Source organism: Leuresthes tenuis, unplaced genomic scaffold (assembly GCF_036924035.1).
Source record: "Leuresthes tenuis unplaced genomic scaffold, fLeuTen1.0.hap1 SCAF_24, whole genome shotgun sequence".
NCBI classification, from domain to species: Eukaryota; Metazoa; Chordata; class Actinopteri; order Atheriniformes; family Atherinopsidae; genus Leuresthes; species Leuresthes tenuis.
In genome coordinates, this window is record NW_027325378.1 from 10,861,516 (window position 1) to 10,882,741 (window position 21,226).

Sequence of the window (21,226 nt, forward strand, 5' to 3'; positions counted from 1 at the left end):
GCTGTACCTAGACATGCAGAGATCCTCTCAAGTCCCTGTTTACTGCTTGTACTTAAATTCAAGAGCTGTTTGATGTCCTGTGAAATGAGTCAGTCATCAGCAACTTCCTAAAATTCTTAAGAAAACACATCCTGCTGTCATAGTGATATGAGAAGTGTCGCTACACTGAGGATTTTCAGTTCATGATTTATATTTTCTTTGAAATATCGGTGACAGGACTCATGCCATCTGTTACAGAACTACTGTGCATGTCTAATACTGTGTGCGAGTTCTTTAGATCTTGAAATCCACCCAAGTATATGACAGGAACCATGATGTTATTTTTTCTTTAACCAGAAAGCCACAATTTAACTGTAGTAAGTGACTGTTTCTCCACTGTGGCAGTGGAGAATGAAACGACTTTAGAATTACATTTAAAAAAGATCTATACACGAGACTGGAGAGTATGAAGATAACATGCATAGACCCATGTATAGCAGAGACTGTATATCTTCAGATTGGTCAGGAGTGTGCAGTCTGTAACACTGTACAGACTAAGAAATACTTAGTAATAGGGTGGGTGTGTGTGTGAATGTGGCATGTAGTGTAGAAGCGCTTTGAGTGGTCAACAAGTCTCGAAAAGCCCTTTACAAACGCAGGTCATTTACCTTCGGTGGCAGCCACACTTTTTCTTTGGATCGATCGTACAAGCTTAGCACACCTTTGGACGTCCTCCAATTTTTCTGGCTCAACCAGTGACATTTCAAGTTTCTTTGCCACGCTCCACTGGGTTACTCCTGGGGTCATTCCCGTGCTTTCTTCAGTTTGTTGTCATGTTGAAATGTGAACGTTATGTCCAGCCTGAATTCCTGTGAGTTCTGAAAAGGTTTTTCTCTTGGGGTTGCTCTGTAATCTTCAGCATCCATTTCCCTTTTTCCTCACTAGTGTGCCAGTGCCACTTACAGAAAAACATCCTCTAAGCATTATTATTTTTGACTGGATCGTTAATGGAGTGTTGCTCTGGTGATGATGATGTAATGAGGTGGAATCCTCCACGCATGCCGTTGGGATTTCTGGCCATATAGTTTGGTTTTTTTTCCGTTTTTTTTTATATTTGAAGATTTTTCTTCTAATAGTCTGTGATTCATTCAGTTGCCCATTAGCAAATTCCCATTGTGCTGTCCAGTGTCTTAATGAGAAATGGTTTCTGTCTGGCCACTTTAGCATAACAGCCTGATCGGTGCTGTGCTGATGGTTGTCCTTTGAGGTATTTACACTTCTGCAAAGGAACTCCTGATCTAATTCAGGGTAAACATTGTCCCTCCTCCCCATGCACACTGGCTTTCATGACCCAATAAGGGACCTAATCAGAAGTCTGTCACCTCCAAATTCCACCACCACTGTCGAGATTCCAGGGTCCTATCCTATCCTATCATCCAAGGTGCCACAATCCTATGACGCTCAAGGGGAGTCTAGTTGACAAGCATCCGTGTTCTAGTTTGTTGTACATGAATAAATTCAGTTTCATCCTTTCAATCCATCTCTCCTTGTGGAATCTTGATTAGGCATAGTCGCATTTCAGAGAGATTGCTGAATCATTTGAAGGACCACTGATGGCAGTGGCATGCACCAAAGCTCAGTGGCAGTTTTCAGAACATAAGTGAATAAGTGAATTAAATATTTCTTTATATCTATTTTTTGAATGCTAAAGAATGAATTTGTAATTGTGGAAAACTGCACAAAAAAAATAAAACTGGACCCTCTTCGAATGACTGAAACACCAACAAATGCAGTACGCTTCAAAGGGTTTGAAACTTTCTGTTGGCATGAGGGTTACTAACTCATGTTTTCATATTCTTTAATTCATTACACCTAATTATTATTCCTTCAGTTTATATCATTGCATGCAGCGCTTTGGTTTTAAGATAAAGATGTCTCTCTACCTCGAAGCTCTCCCTCCTCTGGTCATTAAATTCTCTGTGTGAGGGCCAACCACTTGAAGACACATTATACTCATCTCCGTGGTCGTGCTTCGGTTGGCCTTGCAGAATTGATGTCTCTGCAATTCATTATTGTAGGAAAGACTACACAAAGAAGTGTACCATCTTTTTTTTAATGTCAGTGAGTCACAGCAGATGAAAACCTTTTTTGTGGTTCAATATCTCCAAGTATTACTATCTACTGCATTTGTCTCCTACAAGCATAGCAAATGCTTCTCCATAATTTGAGATTGTACCATATTCGATGTTCTTCCTTTGCAAAACAACTAATGAGATATCAATTACAACAGGCCTCATATGGGAAGAGTGCTCAGACAAACAATAACAAGTTTAGCATGCCATTTATATCCCTGACAGCTAAAGAAAACGAGTAAATTGCAGTACGAATTCTTGTCATCCTGATAGCTTTTGTGCTTGTGCATCTCTCCTCTTTGCCTCCGCTGGCTGAGATTAATTGTTCTTGCACCCAGCACTGACAACAGCGTTTATGGAAGGAGAGCCACAGACATGGAATGCCTGTATTTTAGGTCCTCCCCCTCGCTGCTTTTTTAAATTTTACATCAGTAAACCTGTTATTTACCACTTTACTGTGATTCACCAGTTGAACAACAGAGCGAGAACATTTAATGGGAATACGGTCGGTACAGAACAACAGGAGACAGTCTGCAGGGTAGAGGAAAGGTGATGTCTCAATTTATGATTCACCTCCCACATTGTTCGTAAATGTATCACTCAGATACCACATGTTGCCACTATTGACGCCTCTGTCACCCACACAAGTACCCCCACCGTAATACACTAGAGAACCAGAGAGATACTGCAGAGTTCTAACGAAGTAATACAGCAAGATGCATGCTGCAGTAAGCGACCAAGGTTTCTTTCTCTACAGTACACTGCATTAAAAAGGTGATCTTTCTCAGCTCAAATGTGTGCACTCCACAGTCCACAAAATCAAATACGAGCCCGCAGTCTTAAAAACATGAAGTGTTCTGGTGTGCTTGGCATTGACCTCATCTGCCGTTTCGTGTTGACAAGATTCATTTTGTGCAATACAAACACTACAGACTGAATGTTGGTCTGACTGTGAAGAGTAATCTTTTCCACATGTGGGACTTTATCCATGACATTGAAAAGTGCGTTTGGACCTGAATAGATTTTTATTCTCAGCTGAATTAATTCCCCTTGTCCATTGTCCTGTCATGCGGTTCTTCGGAGCGGCTCAGGAGATGAGCACTTTGAAATACTTTAAGAATTCAATGTGCTCATCATCAAGGTGCAGGCATAATGTCTCCAATTGCTACTGGGCATTATGATAAGTTCATAGGCAGGACCCTAAACTCAACCGACCCTCAGTTAGAGAGCCTTTGACAAATTGTCCAAAACACTGGAAAAGTGGTAGTGCTTATTTCTACCATTTGCTCTGATTCAGTGAGATATTTTGGATTATGTAGCAAGGCTGCATTACACAAACTGTTTAAAAAAGAAGAAGACAAGGCTTTTATCAATGCTGTTGTACTGAACTGGATTGGATTTATTTAATTGTCTTATTGTGGACTGGAATTTATTAGATTGTATTTCATTGGACTTGAACTGACCTTGTTTCCTTTCACTTTCTAAAACTGAGAGAAAACAAATAAGGTTAGAGATGGCTTTTGTTGTGAATTGATACTGTGTAAGTGGACTAAATTCAAAACTTTGTCTCCTCATATCTCAAGGGCATATAACAACAACAGCAACTGGCACTTAATTAAATTTTTTACATTTGTAAATGCTTTCTCTATAAATCAGTTAAAAAAAGAATCCATATTCAGAACTGAGAAGATCAAGATTCAATGAAAATAATGCTCCTGTTTTTGCTATTTTATAGAGCAAACCATTCACCCATAGCAGAGAAGTGTTCCAAAAGACCTGTGACCAGATGATGAAGATAATTGTGGGTTATTAGACATAATAAGATGAATTGTTTTGACAATGCAACCGTCCAAAACTAATATTAAGAATGCAATCAAACACAGAGAAACTGACAATATTCATAGGTATTTGCCATTTTTGCTTAAGACAGTAAATGACAATTATGATACTTGTAGATGTCTCGTCTGGGTGTCTCGCTCAGCCGATGTCTGTCGCTCATACTTGTTTTTATGTTTCATATTATCTCTGATGTGAGTCAGTCCCCAGGATTCACAAGATGGTTCAATTATATGTCAGCAAAGTGCTCGTGGTGCCGGCAATTATCGAACACATAGAGCAGGATGAGAGCCAATTCTATTCCTTTGCCACCTGATATTGTCTCAGGACCGCAATTTCCGTCGACAAGTGTCCTCATCCAGAGGTGATTTAGGATTTCATAATTCCATATTTATGTTCTGTTGTGACGTTGCCATCTCGACAACACAGAGTATCCTAAAATCCACCGTATCTCCCTGGACACAAATGCAGAGTAGATAAATCAAACTTCCATCACGTCCACCTCTTCCTCAACTTGTACAGTCTCCTTTGATCATCTCTAAAGCCGCGCAGACTGGAAAACAATTCTTGTTGACAACACTTACAAACCCAGTCTCTCCCTCTGCTTCTGAAAATCACAACACCAATGCGTTTGTACCTTCAAGGGGAAATGTGTCTCGCATTTGTTTGTTACCAAAGATATGGGCCAGTCAGTTTCTTTGTGGGGGAAAGAAAAAAAAAAAAAAGATTTTTCTTTTCTTTTTGTCAAAGACAGAAAGCGATTCCCAAATTGTTGCTCCACCTTATGAAAAACATTTACTTGTGCTTTGCAGATGAAGCTCATTTCTGATCACAAATTCACTAAAGGCACAGATATCTGGCAGGCATCCACATTAAGCCAGAGCATTGCTGTTTACACCCGCTCCTTGTCGCTACCCCCCCCACCCCGACCTGCTTTCAAGCCCCAGTGGCATTCTTCTATTCTACTGATGAAAGAGATTGCTTGGGTCTTGCACTAATGAATTGGCATTATTATTAAATGATGTTTGTAAATGATGACCCAGTTTGCTCCCAGTGAGTGGCGCAAACCCAAAACCCACATCATCAATTAGGAGCTCACAGCCACTGCCAGCAGTTAGTTGTGGAGTTGAAACTAGTTTCTGGATGCAGCGTGGAGTTTGAGACGATCCATTTGCAGCTCGCTGGTGACACCTTGTGGTGTGAAGACAAGCATGTTGGTTTTTTTTTGTTGTTGTCCCCCCCGGACACACACCGTGGAGCAATACACTGAAATATGTTATCTGGAGAAATTATTGTTTGAGTTACATGCTCAATCAAACAGCAGGTCATCTGAAATTTATTTTACTTTAATAAAGCTCAGATTTTATGCAGATGTGTTGGTGCTTCAAATGTTCTTGAATTTTAATAGTGATTCTCTCATTTGAACTCATTTTGTGTCCCATCTTTAGCCACAAGGGGGAAGAAGAGTGGAACACATACAAGCGCAGAAGCTTCTCATCTCAGTGATCAAATATTTCCTTTTCATTTGAAATTCCGCTTTGTTGTTAATGATGTTGACAACATCTTCAGTAACCTTCTGATAATTCAGACGAGTGAGTGTTTGACAAATGCAAATGAGCGAATGTTAATTAGTTTTTTGATCCTCGTGGTTCTGAGATTCATGTTTTTTTTAAGTTTCCCTCTAAAATGTGCTGATGATCTTGCGTCAGATTGGTGGCGTTTATACTTGAAACGGAGTAATTCTCGCAGTGACGCCACATGTGGAGGACATTATCAGCATATTTGAACTTAACTTCCATCCAAACTGTTTGACAAAATTCCGTTTCAAACCGTCTTTATCGTTTAGTTTGCTGTCAGACGTTTGATTTACAATAGCACGGAAACGTGGGAGATTACAAACCCTTTTGAGTTCTGAGTCACTGTTTGCATCAAATATCTTTGGCCATTTATGGAGTTTCAGTCATTTAAACTCATCTAAGCCACGAATGAGTAGTTTTGCTTGAAGCACATGATGTTTGCATTTAAGTCAAAGTTGTTTTTTTGGTTTGTAATTTGACGACAATGTAGAGCGTAAAGTCAGTAGACATTACAAACACACACACATGCTCTAGTTGTCTGATTTTATGATGTTTAAAGGTCCCGCTTCTCATGATACGTTCATCTCTCCCTTAGCTTTGACAGCTTTATTGAAGCCCAGCCCTTTCAAATGAGTCAGTAGTTGATCTAATGCGAAGGGAACCCAAAACAAGGACATTCTCGGATCTTTCTACTCTCTTTAATGGGTAGGTAATTATAGAAAGGCATGCAAATATCTGTTTATGCTGATAGACCAGCTGCAGCCTTTATTATATGCAAACAAAGACGTAGGAAATATAAACAGAATGACCTCAGTGTTTTTTTAGCTGCATTTCAAATCGGAAAGTAGTTGCTTTCAGTGTGCAAAGATATTAAATCAAAGTGAGGGAAAAATAAAATACGGTCAAAGTGTGAACTGCATTTATGTTTGCACCTCAAAGGTTTCCTGAGTCATTTTGCCCCATGACTCAGCCCCTGTCAGTTCCAGTCAGTAGCCCATATGCTATATGCGTCATCATTTTATACTTTGTAAACAGATGTATCGTGTATCCAAAAGGGAAAGAAAGAAAGAGTGCTTTCTGAATCATTTAAAACTGCATATCTAAATATTATTGTGCCCTGGGAAAGTATATGCTAATTTTGGATTTGATGCAAACAACACAGAGACTGAAAAAGTTTAGTTGTTCTGATGAAACCAGAAATTAGGCCGGTTGCCAACAGGTCAATAATGTTAGCGATTCAATGCATCACAGAGGCTGAGTCTTTGAGAAGGAAACATGGGGAGGAGTTCAGCATTCTCTGGAAGACTACATGGACATACAGTTTAGTTATAATAATTCCCATTGTAAAATTGCAAAAAAGTTGCACGTTCTTATGTTACACAATACTATTAAAAGAATCGGAGACCAATTGTAAGTGGGCAAAATTGGTCACTGCATAAAAAAAAAAAAAAGCAGATTAAAACTTTTTGGAACTATATTTGTTCTTGGCCAGATGATGCCTTCCTTATTTCAGCAAGACAACGCCCAACTGAATTCTGCACATTACGCAGCAGATTACAGCAGCAAGCCTACAAAGTATCTAAGTAGTTCGAGTGGCGTCGACTCCACAGCCGTCACCCACTGCAAAACCTTCGGTGCATTTTGAAATAGAAAAACTCATCAAAGGATGTCTTAGGCTTTTCAACAACTTTTTAACAAACAGAAAAACATTTCACCTTTAAAACTGCAGCAGGTGGTTTATGAGTCCCCAAACACCTACAGAGTGCTGTTTAAAAGAAAGAGATGATGCAACGTGGTGGTAAACATGAGCCTTCAAAGTTCTTTGAAAAACTAAATTTCTATGATTCAGTACTCTAAATGTTGCATGTGGAGTTTGAATTATTTGCAAACCAATGCACTGTTTCAACTTTTTTGATGACAAGGTTGTAAATTTCTTAATATTGCAAAGAAATGTTTTTCTGGTGTAAACTTTTATATGGTTTTAATTACCATAATTATGTGTCTACGCAGATTTCCAAAAAGTCAAACCTCCCAGGGAGTGATGATGATTGGTTGCATTCCACTCCTATACTTCACTGACCAGATGTCTGTCCGACACACAGATTTTCAGCCTCAATATGACTGTTAACAAAGTTCTTCCTCCCACATCACTTCAAATCACCAGAGAACGTATCCATCTTTATAAGCTCTGAGTCACAGTGTCAGTGCTGTGGAAGTTACTCTTAGGAAAAGACGTCATTCTCAAGAATCCTTCTGGCTTCTCTGTGAACATAAATCTCCCCAATGTGTGCGGTGTATCTCTCTCTTGGTATTCACATTTAGACCTGCATCTGTTGCGGTCCTAGTTAATGTCCAGTTTATTTGATCAGATCAAGTAGTGACACCATGCAGTGTGGCATTTAGCTTAATGGTTCCATTCACGACTGGGACACAATGGAAGAAAAAAACCCATAATGCCTATTTCTCACGGCGCTACCCTGCAATTTGCAGGCTGGATTACAGCACATCTGTGTAAATAGCAGCCGGCAAGATGCCAAAATCATGCTATCATTCTTGAGGCTCTTATTATTTTCTTTATGCAGCCTAAAGTGCCTGGAGTGGAATGATACTTTTGAGTCGCCGCTCGTATCAGATTTGACGTCGATTCGGACCTTTTGCTCGTTGAATCCCAGCTGTCTCCCCTCCAGATGAATTTCACAGCTCTGTCCTACCAGAACTGGAAGGGTGTCACATTCCAGACCTGCTGAAGCTTAAAGGAAATGATGTCAGCCCTGACCAGTCTACCATGATTCATTAGTTTCAGGCTTAGCTTTCATGTTGCTCTACATTAGGAGCACTGGCAGTTATGACTGCCTTGGCAGTACCAGCATAAGAGGAAAAACACCTGGTCTATTACATTTTTCCTCTCAACACGTGCTGTGTTTTCATGTTTCTTTTTTGCGCTGAAATAGAAGCAATGAGGTTGTTAAGGGTTCAGACTACTGACTGAATCCTTCTTCCGAGTTTTTTTGTGTTTTTGCTAATGAGCTGTAAATTCTCACTTCTGGTCCTTGCTCCTTTTCGCAGCAAATTTAGAGCACAAGCAAGAGCTAACGTAAATGCTTTTCATTCCATTAGTCCATCGAGTGTAACAGCACAAGACACTCATCACAGCTAACAAACTCCAAAGTAGTTTTTATCCCAGTACAAGCGCAGCAACAAACCACTGAAAATATATCGCACACATTCTGAGTCAAGGAATTTCCTTGAATTGAAGAGAAGCAGGATAAAAAAATTAAATGTGGGTGGAGCGAGACAATCAACTCACCCAGCACTGACTGTGTGGCCATACATTCACATTTAACCTTCCTCCAGCCCAAGTGGAAATAAAAGGAAATTGCGTGTGAATGTGCACGCAGGCAAATATACACTAATCACGAACAGACTCCGGTAACTCAGCCTGCTGACTGAATTAAATGAGTGCCTTGGAAGCGTCTCTGATATTCTGATACTGATATTGACCTCTGTGCTTCTGTTTAAATGTGAGCTAACAGTTATGTCAGGATGTGCATTTTTTTGTATAAATTTATAATGGAAAGTTTTCGAATCACGTTTACAGAACAACATTTTACCCTTGAGACTTTGATCTCCACCCCTTTTTTCAAGTATGACCTGATCAGCTGTAAAAAAAAAAAATAAAAAGGATCATCAAAATATAAATATATTTTAAGCTGCTTTCTGGGTAGAGCGTAAAGAGAAGAAGTGAATTCTGATGCTATTTCAGGAAAGTACAGCTGTGTTTGATGCTGTTCCTAATGCATGCATGAAGGTCTGTCAGATCAGTATTTGGACTGTAAAGTACATGTGTAATAAAAAACACCAATATGTGGTTAGACATTTGCTTTAAAGGTTCTTAACCAGCTGTTTCATTAATCCAGCCTTTCATTTTCATAATCAAAAATATCTGATCCAAAGGAATATCTTCAATAACTTCTTAAATCCTCCATAAATCCTTTGCAAGAACATCTTGTCTGAAGTCTGGATTCCGTGGACGTCGCCAAACTTCAAGCTTACTCATAACAACCCAGTTTCACGCCAAAATGTGAAGCAGTCGAAGCAGTAGATATAGTTTTCTTCCTGTTTTTTTTCATAGAGGAAGGTTGCGTCACGGCGTGTTGGTCTAATGGTCACAAACTGACTGTTGTGTCACATTTAATAAGCAACAAAGTGTGCAGTTTGAGGTGGAGGAGAATGGCGCTGCACTCTTTCTGATTTTCCTGTGACACCAAACGGTTTATAGACACCTTTACTTCAGCTGCCTACAGCCTTCAGTTTCATCGTATTTGAAGGGTAATTGAAAAGCATGTAATCGACTCATTTTCTGTACGTTAAGAAGGCCATCACTGTTGGGGTCATTTTCCATCTATAATGTGAAGCTCCTCTTAGTTTAGCTAATTTTACTTGAGCACAAAGTGTAGTTTGGAACTCCTCTGTTCGGAGCCACATCATCAATGAAGATCAGTGACCCAGCTGTGTTGGCACCCACACAGGCTCAAGCCATCACACTGCCTCTGCCATGTTTGACAGATGATGTGGATCATGAGGAATTGCCTCCCCTCTTCAAAGCAATTTTCTACCAATAACTCTGGTACTAGTTCATCTTGGTTTTATCCTACCAAAGTATCTTGTTCCAGAACTCAACACTTTTTTTTTTTGGCCGAACAAAGTCTAATTTTGCCTCTCTTGATTGCAATCCTTGACAATAACACGCCTGCCTCCTTTTGAGTGTTCTTGACTTGACTACGAGTTCAAAAGGGTTTTCCTCTCCAATAATAAAATTCAGCAATCATTCACTTAAGTTGCCTTTCATGGTTTTCCAGGCCTTTTTCTGTTGCTGAGCACTCTAAGTGCAGCACTTCTTTTTCAGAATATCCCAGATAATTGACAAGGCAGCTCACAGATTTTCTTCTATCTCGAAATAATCTACAGTGGAATCCTTTATTGACGTTTCATCTCCTGAACATCACTATAAAGTTACAGAATTAGCAGTTTCCTTTCACAGGCTCTTTAAGTCCAGATTTGTAATGTATTTTGATAAGTATGACCATCTCCCACTGCGGAGGTCTCTTGCCAGCTCTGGCTTATCACTTGTGGACATGGTTGCACTTTGTACTGATTGCGCACATGTGCCACCTGTTGGCTGGTGTTATGAACTGCAGCCTCAGGAGCTGAACCTTTCGGTCAACATATGTAGTGAAATCTCGGGGTCCTATCTGAAAAGCCAATTAGAATTTTTTTTACATAGACCGTGTGCATGTTTTATGCAAAGGAGTCTGACATTTTAAAGAAAAATTTGCCACTTGAAAAAGTTCATCGTCTCCTCCCAATCTACAAAGAAGAAGATACCAAACGGCACACCACGATTAACATTTATCTTGAGTGGTCTCTCGGCTATACAGAACTCGAGCAGAAAAAGGTAGAGGGAAGAAGAGAACTTTTGACCTTGTGAGGCAGTCTTAAGCTACACATTCCTCTGAGGTTGTGTCGCTTGAGAAAGCTGGGTGATTTCTAGCTTTCTCAGCTCCCTGTGGTTTCTAACCTCTGTGTTTATGTGTGTACGCAGTACTGGTGGGGGGGCAGAACACCCATGTGTCCTTCAAATGACCACAATTTGACTTTGGCACTGGGCTGCATACTCATTTCTCAATCAAACTGTCGCCTTCTAATACCAAATCTACTCAGCCATCTCACACAGAGGACCCACTGCTGAGCTTGGGTTTTCTTCTATCCATCCAACCCTACTGTTATACAGAGCAGCACCTAACAAATTCCTTGTTGCCCCTTGATGTCTAGAGTACTCTTATTTATTATTGTAGAAATTAATTTTAAGTAGAAATGAAATGACTCAGCTTTTTTTTTTCTTTTTTCTTAGTGGTGGTTGATTCCCCGTGGGACGAATAACATAATTACTCGGCATTTGATAGAATTAAAATACTTTCACTGCAGGCTGGGCAGAGATTTGATCTGTGCTCTTATGGGTATTTTAAGAAGAATGAGGGAGTAGGTATGGTTGTGTTCATTTACACATTTCACAGAACAAGCAGACTAAAGCTGCCCGCTAATGGTACAGATAACAACACCAAAGACCAGCGTTTCACCCCAACAGTGTTCCTACCACCCCCCCGAAAACACGCTTTACGAACACTCGCACAATGCTGTTTTCCACATTAATTTCTATTTTCAATATATCATAAGTTTTTTTTTCCTTTTTATTCTATATTAACGTCCTTCACGGTCTGAACAGGAGAATGTGCAAATGTCATTGAGGAGAATCGGTTTGTACAATGTCTTTATTTCATTATATAGATTTCAAGGTGCTTCACTGACTTTGGTAATACTAGATTTTCATCAACAGGATTACTGGCAGCTCTAAGTTTTTTTTGTCTTTCTTTTAATGAAAACACACGGTTTCCAGAGAATAAATCCTCAATCCTAATCAAGTTGATGAGCAAAACCTTTTTTCTTTTCTCAAAAACCTGTTGGCTTTCCTGCTCGGGCTGTGGAAAGAAATGTTATCTTTATGAATCATTTAACGAACTTTGGAGGGAATCTGACAAGAAAAACATATATATGTGTATATAGAGTATCTGAATACATGATGTGTACCTTTCTGAGTACTGAGTGGATAGTTAGTTATGTAAACTTGTTAAAGTCAGAACCAAAAGAAAGCTAAGGCAGAATGCCCAGATTGAGGCAGAGTGCCACAGGACAAAGTTACAGACCACAAAGTCCAGTGTGGAAGATTTCTTTATACATGCAACAGAGGTATCCAAGAGGAAAAAAAATCCTTCACTTGTGGTTGGTCTTTTAAGTTGGAGCCAAAGGGGCAATTAGAGGGATTAGGGTGGGTCAAAACTGGTTTTTGTCTTAATGTGCTGTGGTTACCAGATTGCCAGTCTGCTGCTGTGCAGCCTCCGGCTCCTCGGAGGGCAATAGGTTCACATGGATGGCTCAAAACAAACAAACACGCCCTGAGGGATTCTTCGGCTTTAGTGTCTGATAGGACTTGAGGACGAAGTGCTAAGTACAAATCTAACAAGAGCCACATAACTGGGAACATAGAATTATATCAAACCAGTGGATAGACAGGAACCTGGTAGACAGCTTTCTATGGAATGAGGTCCAGACCAACTATGGGAATTTTCTCATGTCACGAACACTGCAACAGGCTTGTTTCTTTTCTCTTTATGAATGAATGTACACACTCTGTGGTGCTCCAGCTACTCCCAGAATTTATAGGAGACATAAATACAGATTCCGACGCTGAAAAATTACGAAATGTGTTCACTTAGATGAAGCTGGCTAATACCCACAGTCTTTTGTCACTAAATTCATAGGTTCAGAGATAGTCGGTGTGTGTTGTACATGTTGAAATCCTCAGTTCTTCTTTTGACATCTTTGATGTTTTAGACGAAACACATAGATTTTATTATTTTTTTTATTGCTGGTGTAACAGACATACTACAGTTGGTAAACTTTACTGTTCGGTAGGGACTTTAAAGGGCTACATAGGATCCAGAAGGCAAAAAACAAACTGTAATCTCACACTGAGTTTACAGTTTGTTTAATACCTTTTTGTATGCTTCAAGACATTGTTTAGAGCTCTTGTGTCTAAACAAGTCTTCAAATTAAAACGATGAACCTAAATAGGACCCACAACAGGGTCCTGTAAAGTACAGCTCAGACAGCAGCTGCAGTAATAAAAACACTTTTGTCACTTCCTGCTTGACTTTAGCAACTAACATAGCAAAACTATCAATCTGCGACTTATTTTGGCCTCAGACACCAGATCTCTCTGATGACATGATGAGTGTGGGAGGCCATCTCAGACAATTTGCCAAGAATCACAAACAAACTCTGGTGAAAGTAACAAGGCAATGGCCTCCATGTAAGCGTGACAGAGGATATGTTTGCTGGCAAACAAGCATCGCAGCAAACGTTGTCATCAAGACCGTTTCAAGCAGAAATAGTCTCACTTTGCGGTTGAAGTTGTGGATACCAATAAAAGGGATAGTTTGCTATTGTCTTTTGTCTAGGATGGACTGGTTGCTGTTATCTCACAAGAGGACATTCTCCAATCTAAGATCATATATCCAGCCTCATAACTTCAATTACGAAAAAAGTGTTTGGCCTCTGCTCTTGAAATGATGGCTTGTACCCACCCACATGGGGGCTCTGAGGGTCTGAACACCAGCCTCCTGTTTCTTCTTGCTTACCCTCTTATTGACCTAAGACACGTCGGCTCCACATACACTCCAGCACACACACACACACACACACACACACACACACACACACACACACCCTGACACCAGAATGCCCCACACTGCCATTCTTTCATCTGCAGTTCAACATACAAAGCTCTGATTGAGGGAGCAAAACCAGTCTAAACACTGTGAAAGATCATTCAGAAGTCTCCAAAATAGCTCATAAAAGACATGTTTTCAGAGCTTTCTTAGCTTACAGTAAACTGAGCTCACGTGGCTTTTGACAACTCCCCATCCTCCACCCATCTTCTGTTCCACTTTTGTCTTCTCCATAAATCAATATCTGTCTGGGGGTGTGGGGCTGCTGATTGTTTTTACAGAACATTGCTGTATAATTTGGCTAAATGGTACGTGCACCCAGTTTACTTTGAGATGGTAAACAGTCTGGCTGGGAAAAGGGAGTGTGCTGATAGTTTCAGAGCATACAATCAGCTATAATTGGTATTGTGGACTTTGAATGTATTTGATTACCTGGGAGATGGGGGTGATGTCAGGCTCATAATAATTTTGTTTAATCACATGGATCACGTTCACCACCTCTTGTCACGCCTGACAAGTCTGAGTTAAAATTGTGTTGAGTATAATCATAGATATTAGCCTAATGTTAGGGAGCCTCACACATAAATATTAACAGGGATTTTGCATGCAGTGCTTAAGATTCTCAGCATCTATTTTTAGAGTCCAGTAAAGCTTTTACAGTCTTTTAAAGCTGCAGCAACAGCTGCTGCTGCTGCTAGAAACAGTAGTTTTATGATGCTAAAATGAAGGGATGAAATTCTCCCTCCTTCCAGCTCCTGCAGCAGTTAAACCTTCCTTTTCACACTGCACATATACATTTTAGTCATAAGCAAATACAGACTTAAAAGTAAATACTTGTAATTTGTCTGCGGTTATGTTTACTGTTCTGAGCTGTTTAAGACAGTCTGCTTTTGAATCTTTGTAAACCTGGTCTGATTCAAAATGCATAAAAATGAACTTTCAACAAAAAGTGGGGCTCATAATAAGGAATCACAACTTTGGTTAAATCAATGATTTGGTGTGTTACTGGTGCACTTGATGAACCAGTATCTGACCAGGCCTCATCTCAACATTTCCATTAATAAAACATTTCAGTAAAAAGCAGCTCTGTGGCAGAAGTCTTGTACTGCTAGATTTAGCAGATTATACAGAGTGGTTTTTGCTCCAAACCTTGAATTTTCTCAAAGTTTTGGTTCCCTGAACTTTGAAATATGTGAAATATGAGTGTTGATAACAGTAAGAGCCTTTAATTTTCGCACCAGTAAAGATTAATGCACGACATATACACAGTTAGTCTCCAGTGCACAGCTTCACTGATGAATCTTCTCCTCTCTGTCTCCCATGCTGGTATTTTTCCACTAACTCATAATTGCACTATGTCTGAACTCAGATACCTCCCACCCCTTCGCCCTCCTCCTCAAAGATAATTAAAGAAATTTTCAGCAAGTCAGCCATGCAGTGCATATTTGTGTCATACATCTCCACATTTTTGGCCCACTTTCATATGCTGCAATCAACATATCTAGGATCTAGCTGAACTAAATAAAAACAATAGAACTTTCACAAGCCTACAGTACTACAACACTGGCTATCAACTCATCAAGTCAACCCAGATTTGTCCGACTCTAGGTATGTGTGAGTTCATGTAAAACGGAGAGAGTTGGCATCGGTTGGTCACAATTAAATGTTTTTAGCGAGCTGAAATGCAGCACAGCTTCTGCGACATAAGCAGCAAGAAAATTTTACTAAAAACTGACAAATGACGACGATGTAAATGAGCAATTTAATCTCATCATTATCATGGTCTCTGTATTTTTAAGAATAATCAGTCTTTTTTTATAGGTCTTAAGGTCTTTTTATAGGTTTTAAGAATTTTTCAGTAAAAGTCAAGCAGTGTAGTAAGTATTTGACTTTAGGTGTGATGGACAGAGACTCACTGACCGCGCACCGTCTTTTTTTTATATAGCTTTTACATGTGCTGATCTCTTATCCCATAAACTAACTCCCACTCTTGAGGTCAGGTTTCTAGCAGAATTTGCACTGTCATACTGAAAATTTAGAGTTTAACCTGAAGTTACCTTGTAAAGCCACTAATCTTGGTTGTAAGGCCCCTGATGAATGAGGCTGCAAACAAATCATCAAATCAAATCTGAAAACATAATCTCATTTTTTTGTGCTAGTGGACGCATTTCTCTTAGTTTTCTCTGAGAATAATATAGCCCATACATTTGAAATATATGACTTCAGTGTTCTGTGCTGCAACTTCATTGATGAGTAAACTGAGCTCATCTTGAACATGAAACTCCCTGGCTGGGAATTAGTCCCACTCTTGCCTTGATGACTGAGACCTGAGGTCATCTTCCCATCTGATGAGCAAATACCAAACTCAAGACTTTAGAATGGCCAGTTCACAAACCAATGAGTCGCAGTGGCTCGGTCCATCGTTTGTATACAGCCAGGCACAGTTTTGTCTAATGGCCCAAGTTAAATGTTTTTTTTTTTTTTAAATTCATGCCCATTTTACAGCTTTCCATTAGAACGGCTGTATGAGAATACCAAAACCAGCAGTGAATTGGCACCAAAAAGTCTAAGCCCAAAATTACTAATTTATCTGTGCTGTCACTGATAAATGAGTCACTGTGCACTGGGTTAGTGTCGGTGTAATCAAGGCAGTGTTTCTTATTTCCAATTTAGCTCCACATGAAAGTTCTGGTCCAAAATGCGTAGTATTTATCCAAAGTTCTTTTTCTTTTGACAGTCTGACTAACTGCAGTTCCAAGAAAACAAATAAGCTGGAACAAAAAGCAAAGAAAATTAAAATAAGATTAAAAACATTATATATTCGTCACTAATTTTCATTGGCTTGTGAATTCATTCTGATTGATTGGCCCTGTGTGCCACAGACATGCTAATTTCAGCTGTTTAGCATTATTAATACATTTTCCATGCAGTCTTTAAGGGATGCATCATTTATCTTTGTTTTCTCGTTTAATTTTATTTTTTTATTTTTTAGGAAATATTGAAGAACATTTGGCAGAACTAAGTAGGATTATCATAAAAAAAGACATCTAATGTTGTTGGGACAACAGGAGACAAAGAAGACAACAAAGTACAATGCACACTAACCGTAGGACCAATTAAGCATCCTGTTAAAAAAGGTTTCCAAAATACCTGAGGCACATAGCAGGTGTGCTTTGTTTTACCCTAAATGTTCCCTGGGTGGCTTGGTAAATAGCACATCTGGTGCTGACTACATTTGCTAGAAACTACTTTTAAGTGCCACATAGGATTGAATCTAAGCCACGGGCACCAGCTGTGGCCACACACTACTGTAACTGGCTTCAGGCACTTCAATTCTTACATGACTGTAAACACTTAATTTAAATCCGTTGTTTAGTCAGGACCAGAGTGTATGCTGTCATAAGGGCTAAATCACTGTCTTGTGCTGGGCAGCCTGCACTTAGTGGCACATTTGAATTTTCTTTGGTATAAGATCTTAATTCCAACCTTCATGGCCATTTACCCTGAGCATGGATATTCACTGGGTTAAAGCTGGTAAGACCTGAAACAACCTGCTTTTAAATTTCACATACCCGAAGTCTGCTTCATCCTGTTGAAACAAACCAGGTTTAGAACATTTTTATCCATTGCTGCCTTTTGATAAAGCTATTCCTGTGAGAGTGCTAGTTTGGTCGGTATGGAGGTTTTCCTGCACGGCTGGTTGGAATCAATGTCACCTTTCAGAGGGTATGGACACAGGGCAGTTCAGGGGAAATGATGGCCACAAAGAGCTCTTTCAGTAGCAGCGAGTCTCCCCCCAGTCTGACCTAAATCTCCCCCGTCTCTCCCCCCGCCGTCGCTGCTTCATAACAGCTATTCAGACATTCAGCCTTCATCTTGGGTTTTACAAGGAGCTGAAACGCACGCCTGCTCAGGGAGTCCACCTTACAGGGTGAAAACATGGCCCTCAGGGGTGGAGGTAAGTCTCCAGAGGCTGCGGGTTCAAAACAAAATTTGATAGGGAGGTAAGACTTTAGACGAATGATAAGTGAAGTACAGATGGAGACTGAATGTTCTGTGCTCAGCAGCTGTTCATGATTCATATCTGCTGAGTGAAACATTAGTCAGATATAAACATAGAAATGAGCACTGAAAATGCTTTCTTAAGGATGATAATATTTCGGTAAGCTCCATCCTCCACATATCCACTCTCTGTTCTGCCATCAGTCTTACAGCCCCATCTGTACAGCTTTCATTAGCTTGCATGTACATCTTTACACACAGGCCCTAAGGTACACTGAACAACGCTTGCACTGGTGTACATCATCACACCACACCCCAAAACACTCCGCAGTTACTCCCTGCAGCAGAGCAACAGCAGTCCTGATTGATTCTACATGTGATGTGTTCAGACTTGGAAAATGAACTGACACAATTACAAAAACAATAGAGGTCTGTCTGAAAAGGTTACGACATCAACACACTGTTCTGCATCTGCAGAAAGAATCTACACGGCATAAGTTTGAAGAAATTGAAGGCACAAATTATTCAGTGAATCCAACCAAAAAAATCAAAGCTCTCAGAACCTGACTGAATACACAGATAATGAAGGTGGGAGTTGAATTGCTCGTGTGGCAGGAAGTCTCAAACGTTTTCTCCCAAAGTCCCAAAGACATTGTTCAGTCAGGAACCCCTGAATCCCCCTCCTGTTCGTGCACACTGAAACGAAGGCAGTGGTCCCATTAAATGGTCAGGTCAACCCAAGCAACACTTTACTGTGCATGTAAGTATACTGACTGATGTCTTAATGATCCAGTGATCAAAATAATGCATCATAACGCAGTTTTTTTTCAAAAGTTTTATTCAAACTTGACAATAAGTTAAACAATTAATTTGCTTAGTTTCAAAATCCAGTCGCACAAATCGATGTGAAGGAAACATTTTCAGCAAAAGCAAATGTTGCGCTTTTCAATGAAGAAAGGGGGAAAAACCTTTCAAGTAAAAACATAATTCAAACAGATCTAACACTGAATTCTGCCGTCCTCTTCTCCAGCTGTGCAAAATTAGAAAAATAAATTTCCTTTTCACTGGACAGAAAGTCTCATAAAAAGAAAAAAAAAATCAAATGAGCTGCTTCAGGGTAGAAAACACACAAACGCACAAATAAGGACATGAATGCAAGACTATGATAAAGTCTATAAGCACCAGTAGTCAATTTTCAGTGACAACGCGACAGAAACACATTTAGATACACAACGGCTATCTGCTCACCTGTGTGGTACAGCGGCTCATCAGTAAAGCTACCAGTGTGTATGAGTGATGGTCACCATGACGATGTAAAATCAGTATTGTGAAAATCATGGTGACCTTACAGTACACGATTCCAGGGACGGTGTCGGGTTTGGGTAGAACAATAACGCTTTAAACCACAATCTGGTGCAACGGCGTCCTCTGCTAGCGCGTCAGTTTCTCTTTTTTTAACTAATTTGTGTGTGTTCATTAGTTTTGTCACTTCCCTCTCCACTCTACACTCTGTTTGACAGAGATTCCTTTAATCGTTTGTTCTTTTAAAGCACTCTCTTCAAAAAAAAATAAAATAAAAAATGAAAGAATCGCATCAGCAAAAACAAAATCTGGCGCACAAAATTTTGAATGGAAACAAAAAATCGAACTAAAGAAAAAGTAAAGGGAGGAGAAAAAAGAAGTACAATATGAACAAATAGTTCAAGGATCGATGAAGGACACTGCGATGTAGCGGGTGCCGTTAGTGGTGGGTAGGCCTTCGTGGAGATGAGTCAGTCGTCCTGGGTGCATGAAGCTCCAGCCTTTTCTTGGTGAATCTATGGAGCAGTTATACCTGTGGAAACGGCACCCTCCACCCTGACAAATATATAAAACGGACACTTTGAAAAAAAGTCGTGAGCTTATGGAGGTTTGAGATGAAGATAACACAAGAGTGAGAGCCGATTCCTCCCCCTTAACACGCCTGCTTACCTGAAAATCAATGCCTTTGTTATTGAGAGCGATGTTGATGGTGAAGGTGGAAGAGTCATGATGGGGCCTCAAGTATGCTTGCCTTTCTGGTGTATATTTTACAACAAAGTTCATTATTGCGTAGCCCTGCAATAAAGGGTCAGAAATCCACCCAATTACCAGTTTGTGTGTCATATTTCCAAATAATGTACAAGTGAATAACTGGCAGATGTATCTGTGCATCCACAGACACATCTGTGTAATTCAATTACCAAAAAAAAAACAAAAAACTAGACAATAGACATTAAAACAAAGGTGATGTAGCCAGTAGCGTTATTTGTTTCCCCACAGTTCCATCAATAACTTATTATATATTATTGTTATTGTGAATACTTGTGCATAGTGTAAATCCTGTATTGTTACAGTCCTAAAACTGTAAATAATTAACTTTTCAGGGATAAAGCAGATGTGTTAACTGTTAATCTGGCCAGTATTTCTCCACCCGGTCGCACTAACCTTTGTGTAATATCCAGAGAAAACCTTTAAAGTGACAGGTGATATGAACTCTCGGATGAAGTGTAGCCACTCTTTGTCAAACCCAATCTGCTTCATGTGAATGTCGTCTGTCGGCACCGTCTCATAGCCTCCAGATATCCTCTTGTCCTGAGAGAAAAGAGAGAAAATAAAGCAGAAAGTGAGGCATTCCAGCATTCTCAAAGTGTGTGACCACAGCTCTCAGTGTGATGATGGTGATGATGTTTGTGTGCCTTTAAAGCCGCAGGCTGAATTGTTGTCTGTCTGTTTGAGACATAATGACCCATGCGGCACATTCGTTTCTCAAACTGTCTCAGCTGAAGTATCTGTGTGCATGTAGCTCTCTAGGTAAGCTTAGAGACATATTAACTGAAAACTCTCTAAAACAGGTCACATGAATTAGGCAGTTTAAAAATAAAACACATCTTCATGACCTCATTTTATACTCAACTGAAGCTGGGGCTGGTGGTAAGAACCGTTTACTGAGTCTGTACACTAATTATGCTTTTATGTGAGTTCGTATATAAAAACTATAGCTAAACGGGAGTATTCCACTCACTACATCTGGCTAACGTGTAACCTCACAAATGGTTTTGGAAGGTAGAAAGTTACAGTCATGACCTATTTTTGTGTCATTGTTTGGGTCTGTTTTACAACGGTGCACCAGCCTCAAACAGCCACAGTAAATCACTGAAGGGTATACCTTTAGTTCCTTTCAATTTGGGATGCCAAATAACTACAATATTTTAAATAGAATGTGAAATAAATCTTAATCAATGTCAAATTTTCAGTTTAATTATTATTTTCTGAACATATTAGCCCTTACAAAGGTGTCTAAATGGAAATATGCTTCACACACTTGACAGTGTGA

The 21,226-nt window shown here is 39.7% G+C and overlaps 1 protein-coding gene across 2 annotated transcripts in view; it reads right to left on the reverse strand.

The window, feature by feature from the left end:
• Positions 1-19,333: 19,333 nt before the first annotated feature.
• The window catches only part of plod2 (procollagen-lysine, 2-oxoglutarate 5-dioxygenase 2), a 29,998-nt gene continuing 28,105 nt past the window's right edge, over positions 19,334-21,226 (reverse strand). For both annotated transcript variants that reach the window (XM_072378474.1, XM_072378473.1), the window contains 3 exons: positions 20,338-20,484; positions 19,843-19,968; positions 19,334-19,728 (listed from right to left, as the gene is read on the reverse strand). In XM_072378474.1, coding sequence (XP_072234575.1) covers positions 19,573-19,728; positions 19,843-19,968; positions 20,338-20,484 — 429 coding nt within the window. In that variant the 3' untranslated portion in view covers positions 19,334-19,572. The remainder of the gene's footprint in view (positions 19,729-19,842; positions 19,969-20,337; positions 20,485-21,226) is intronic.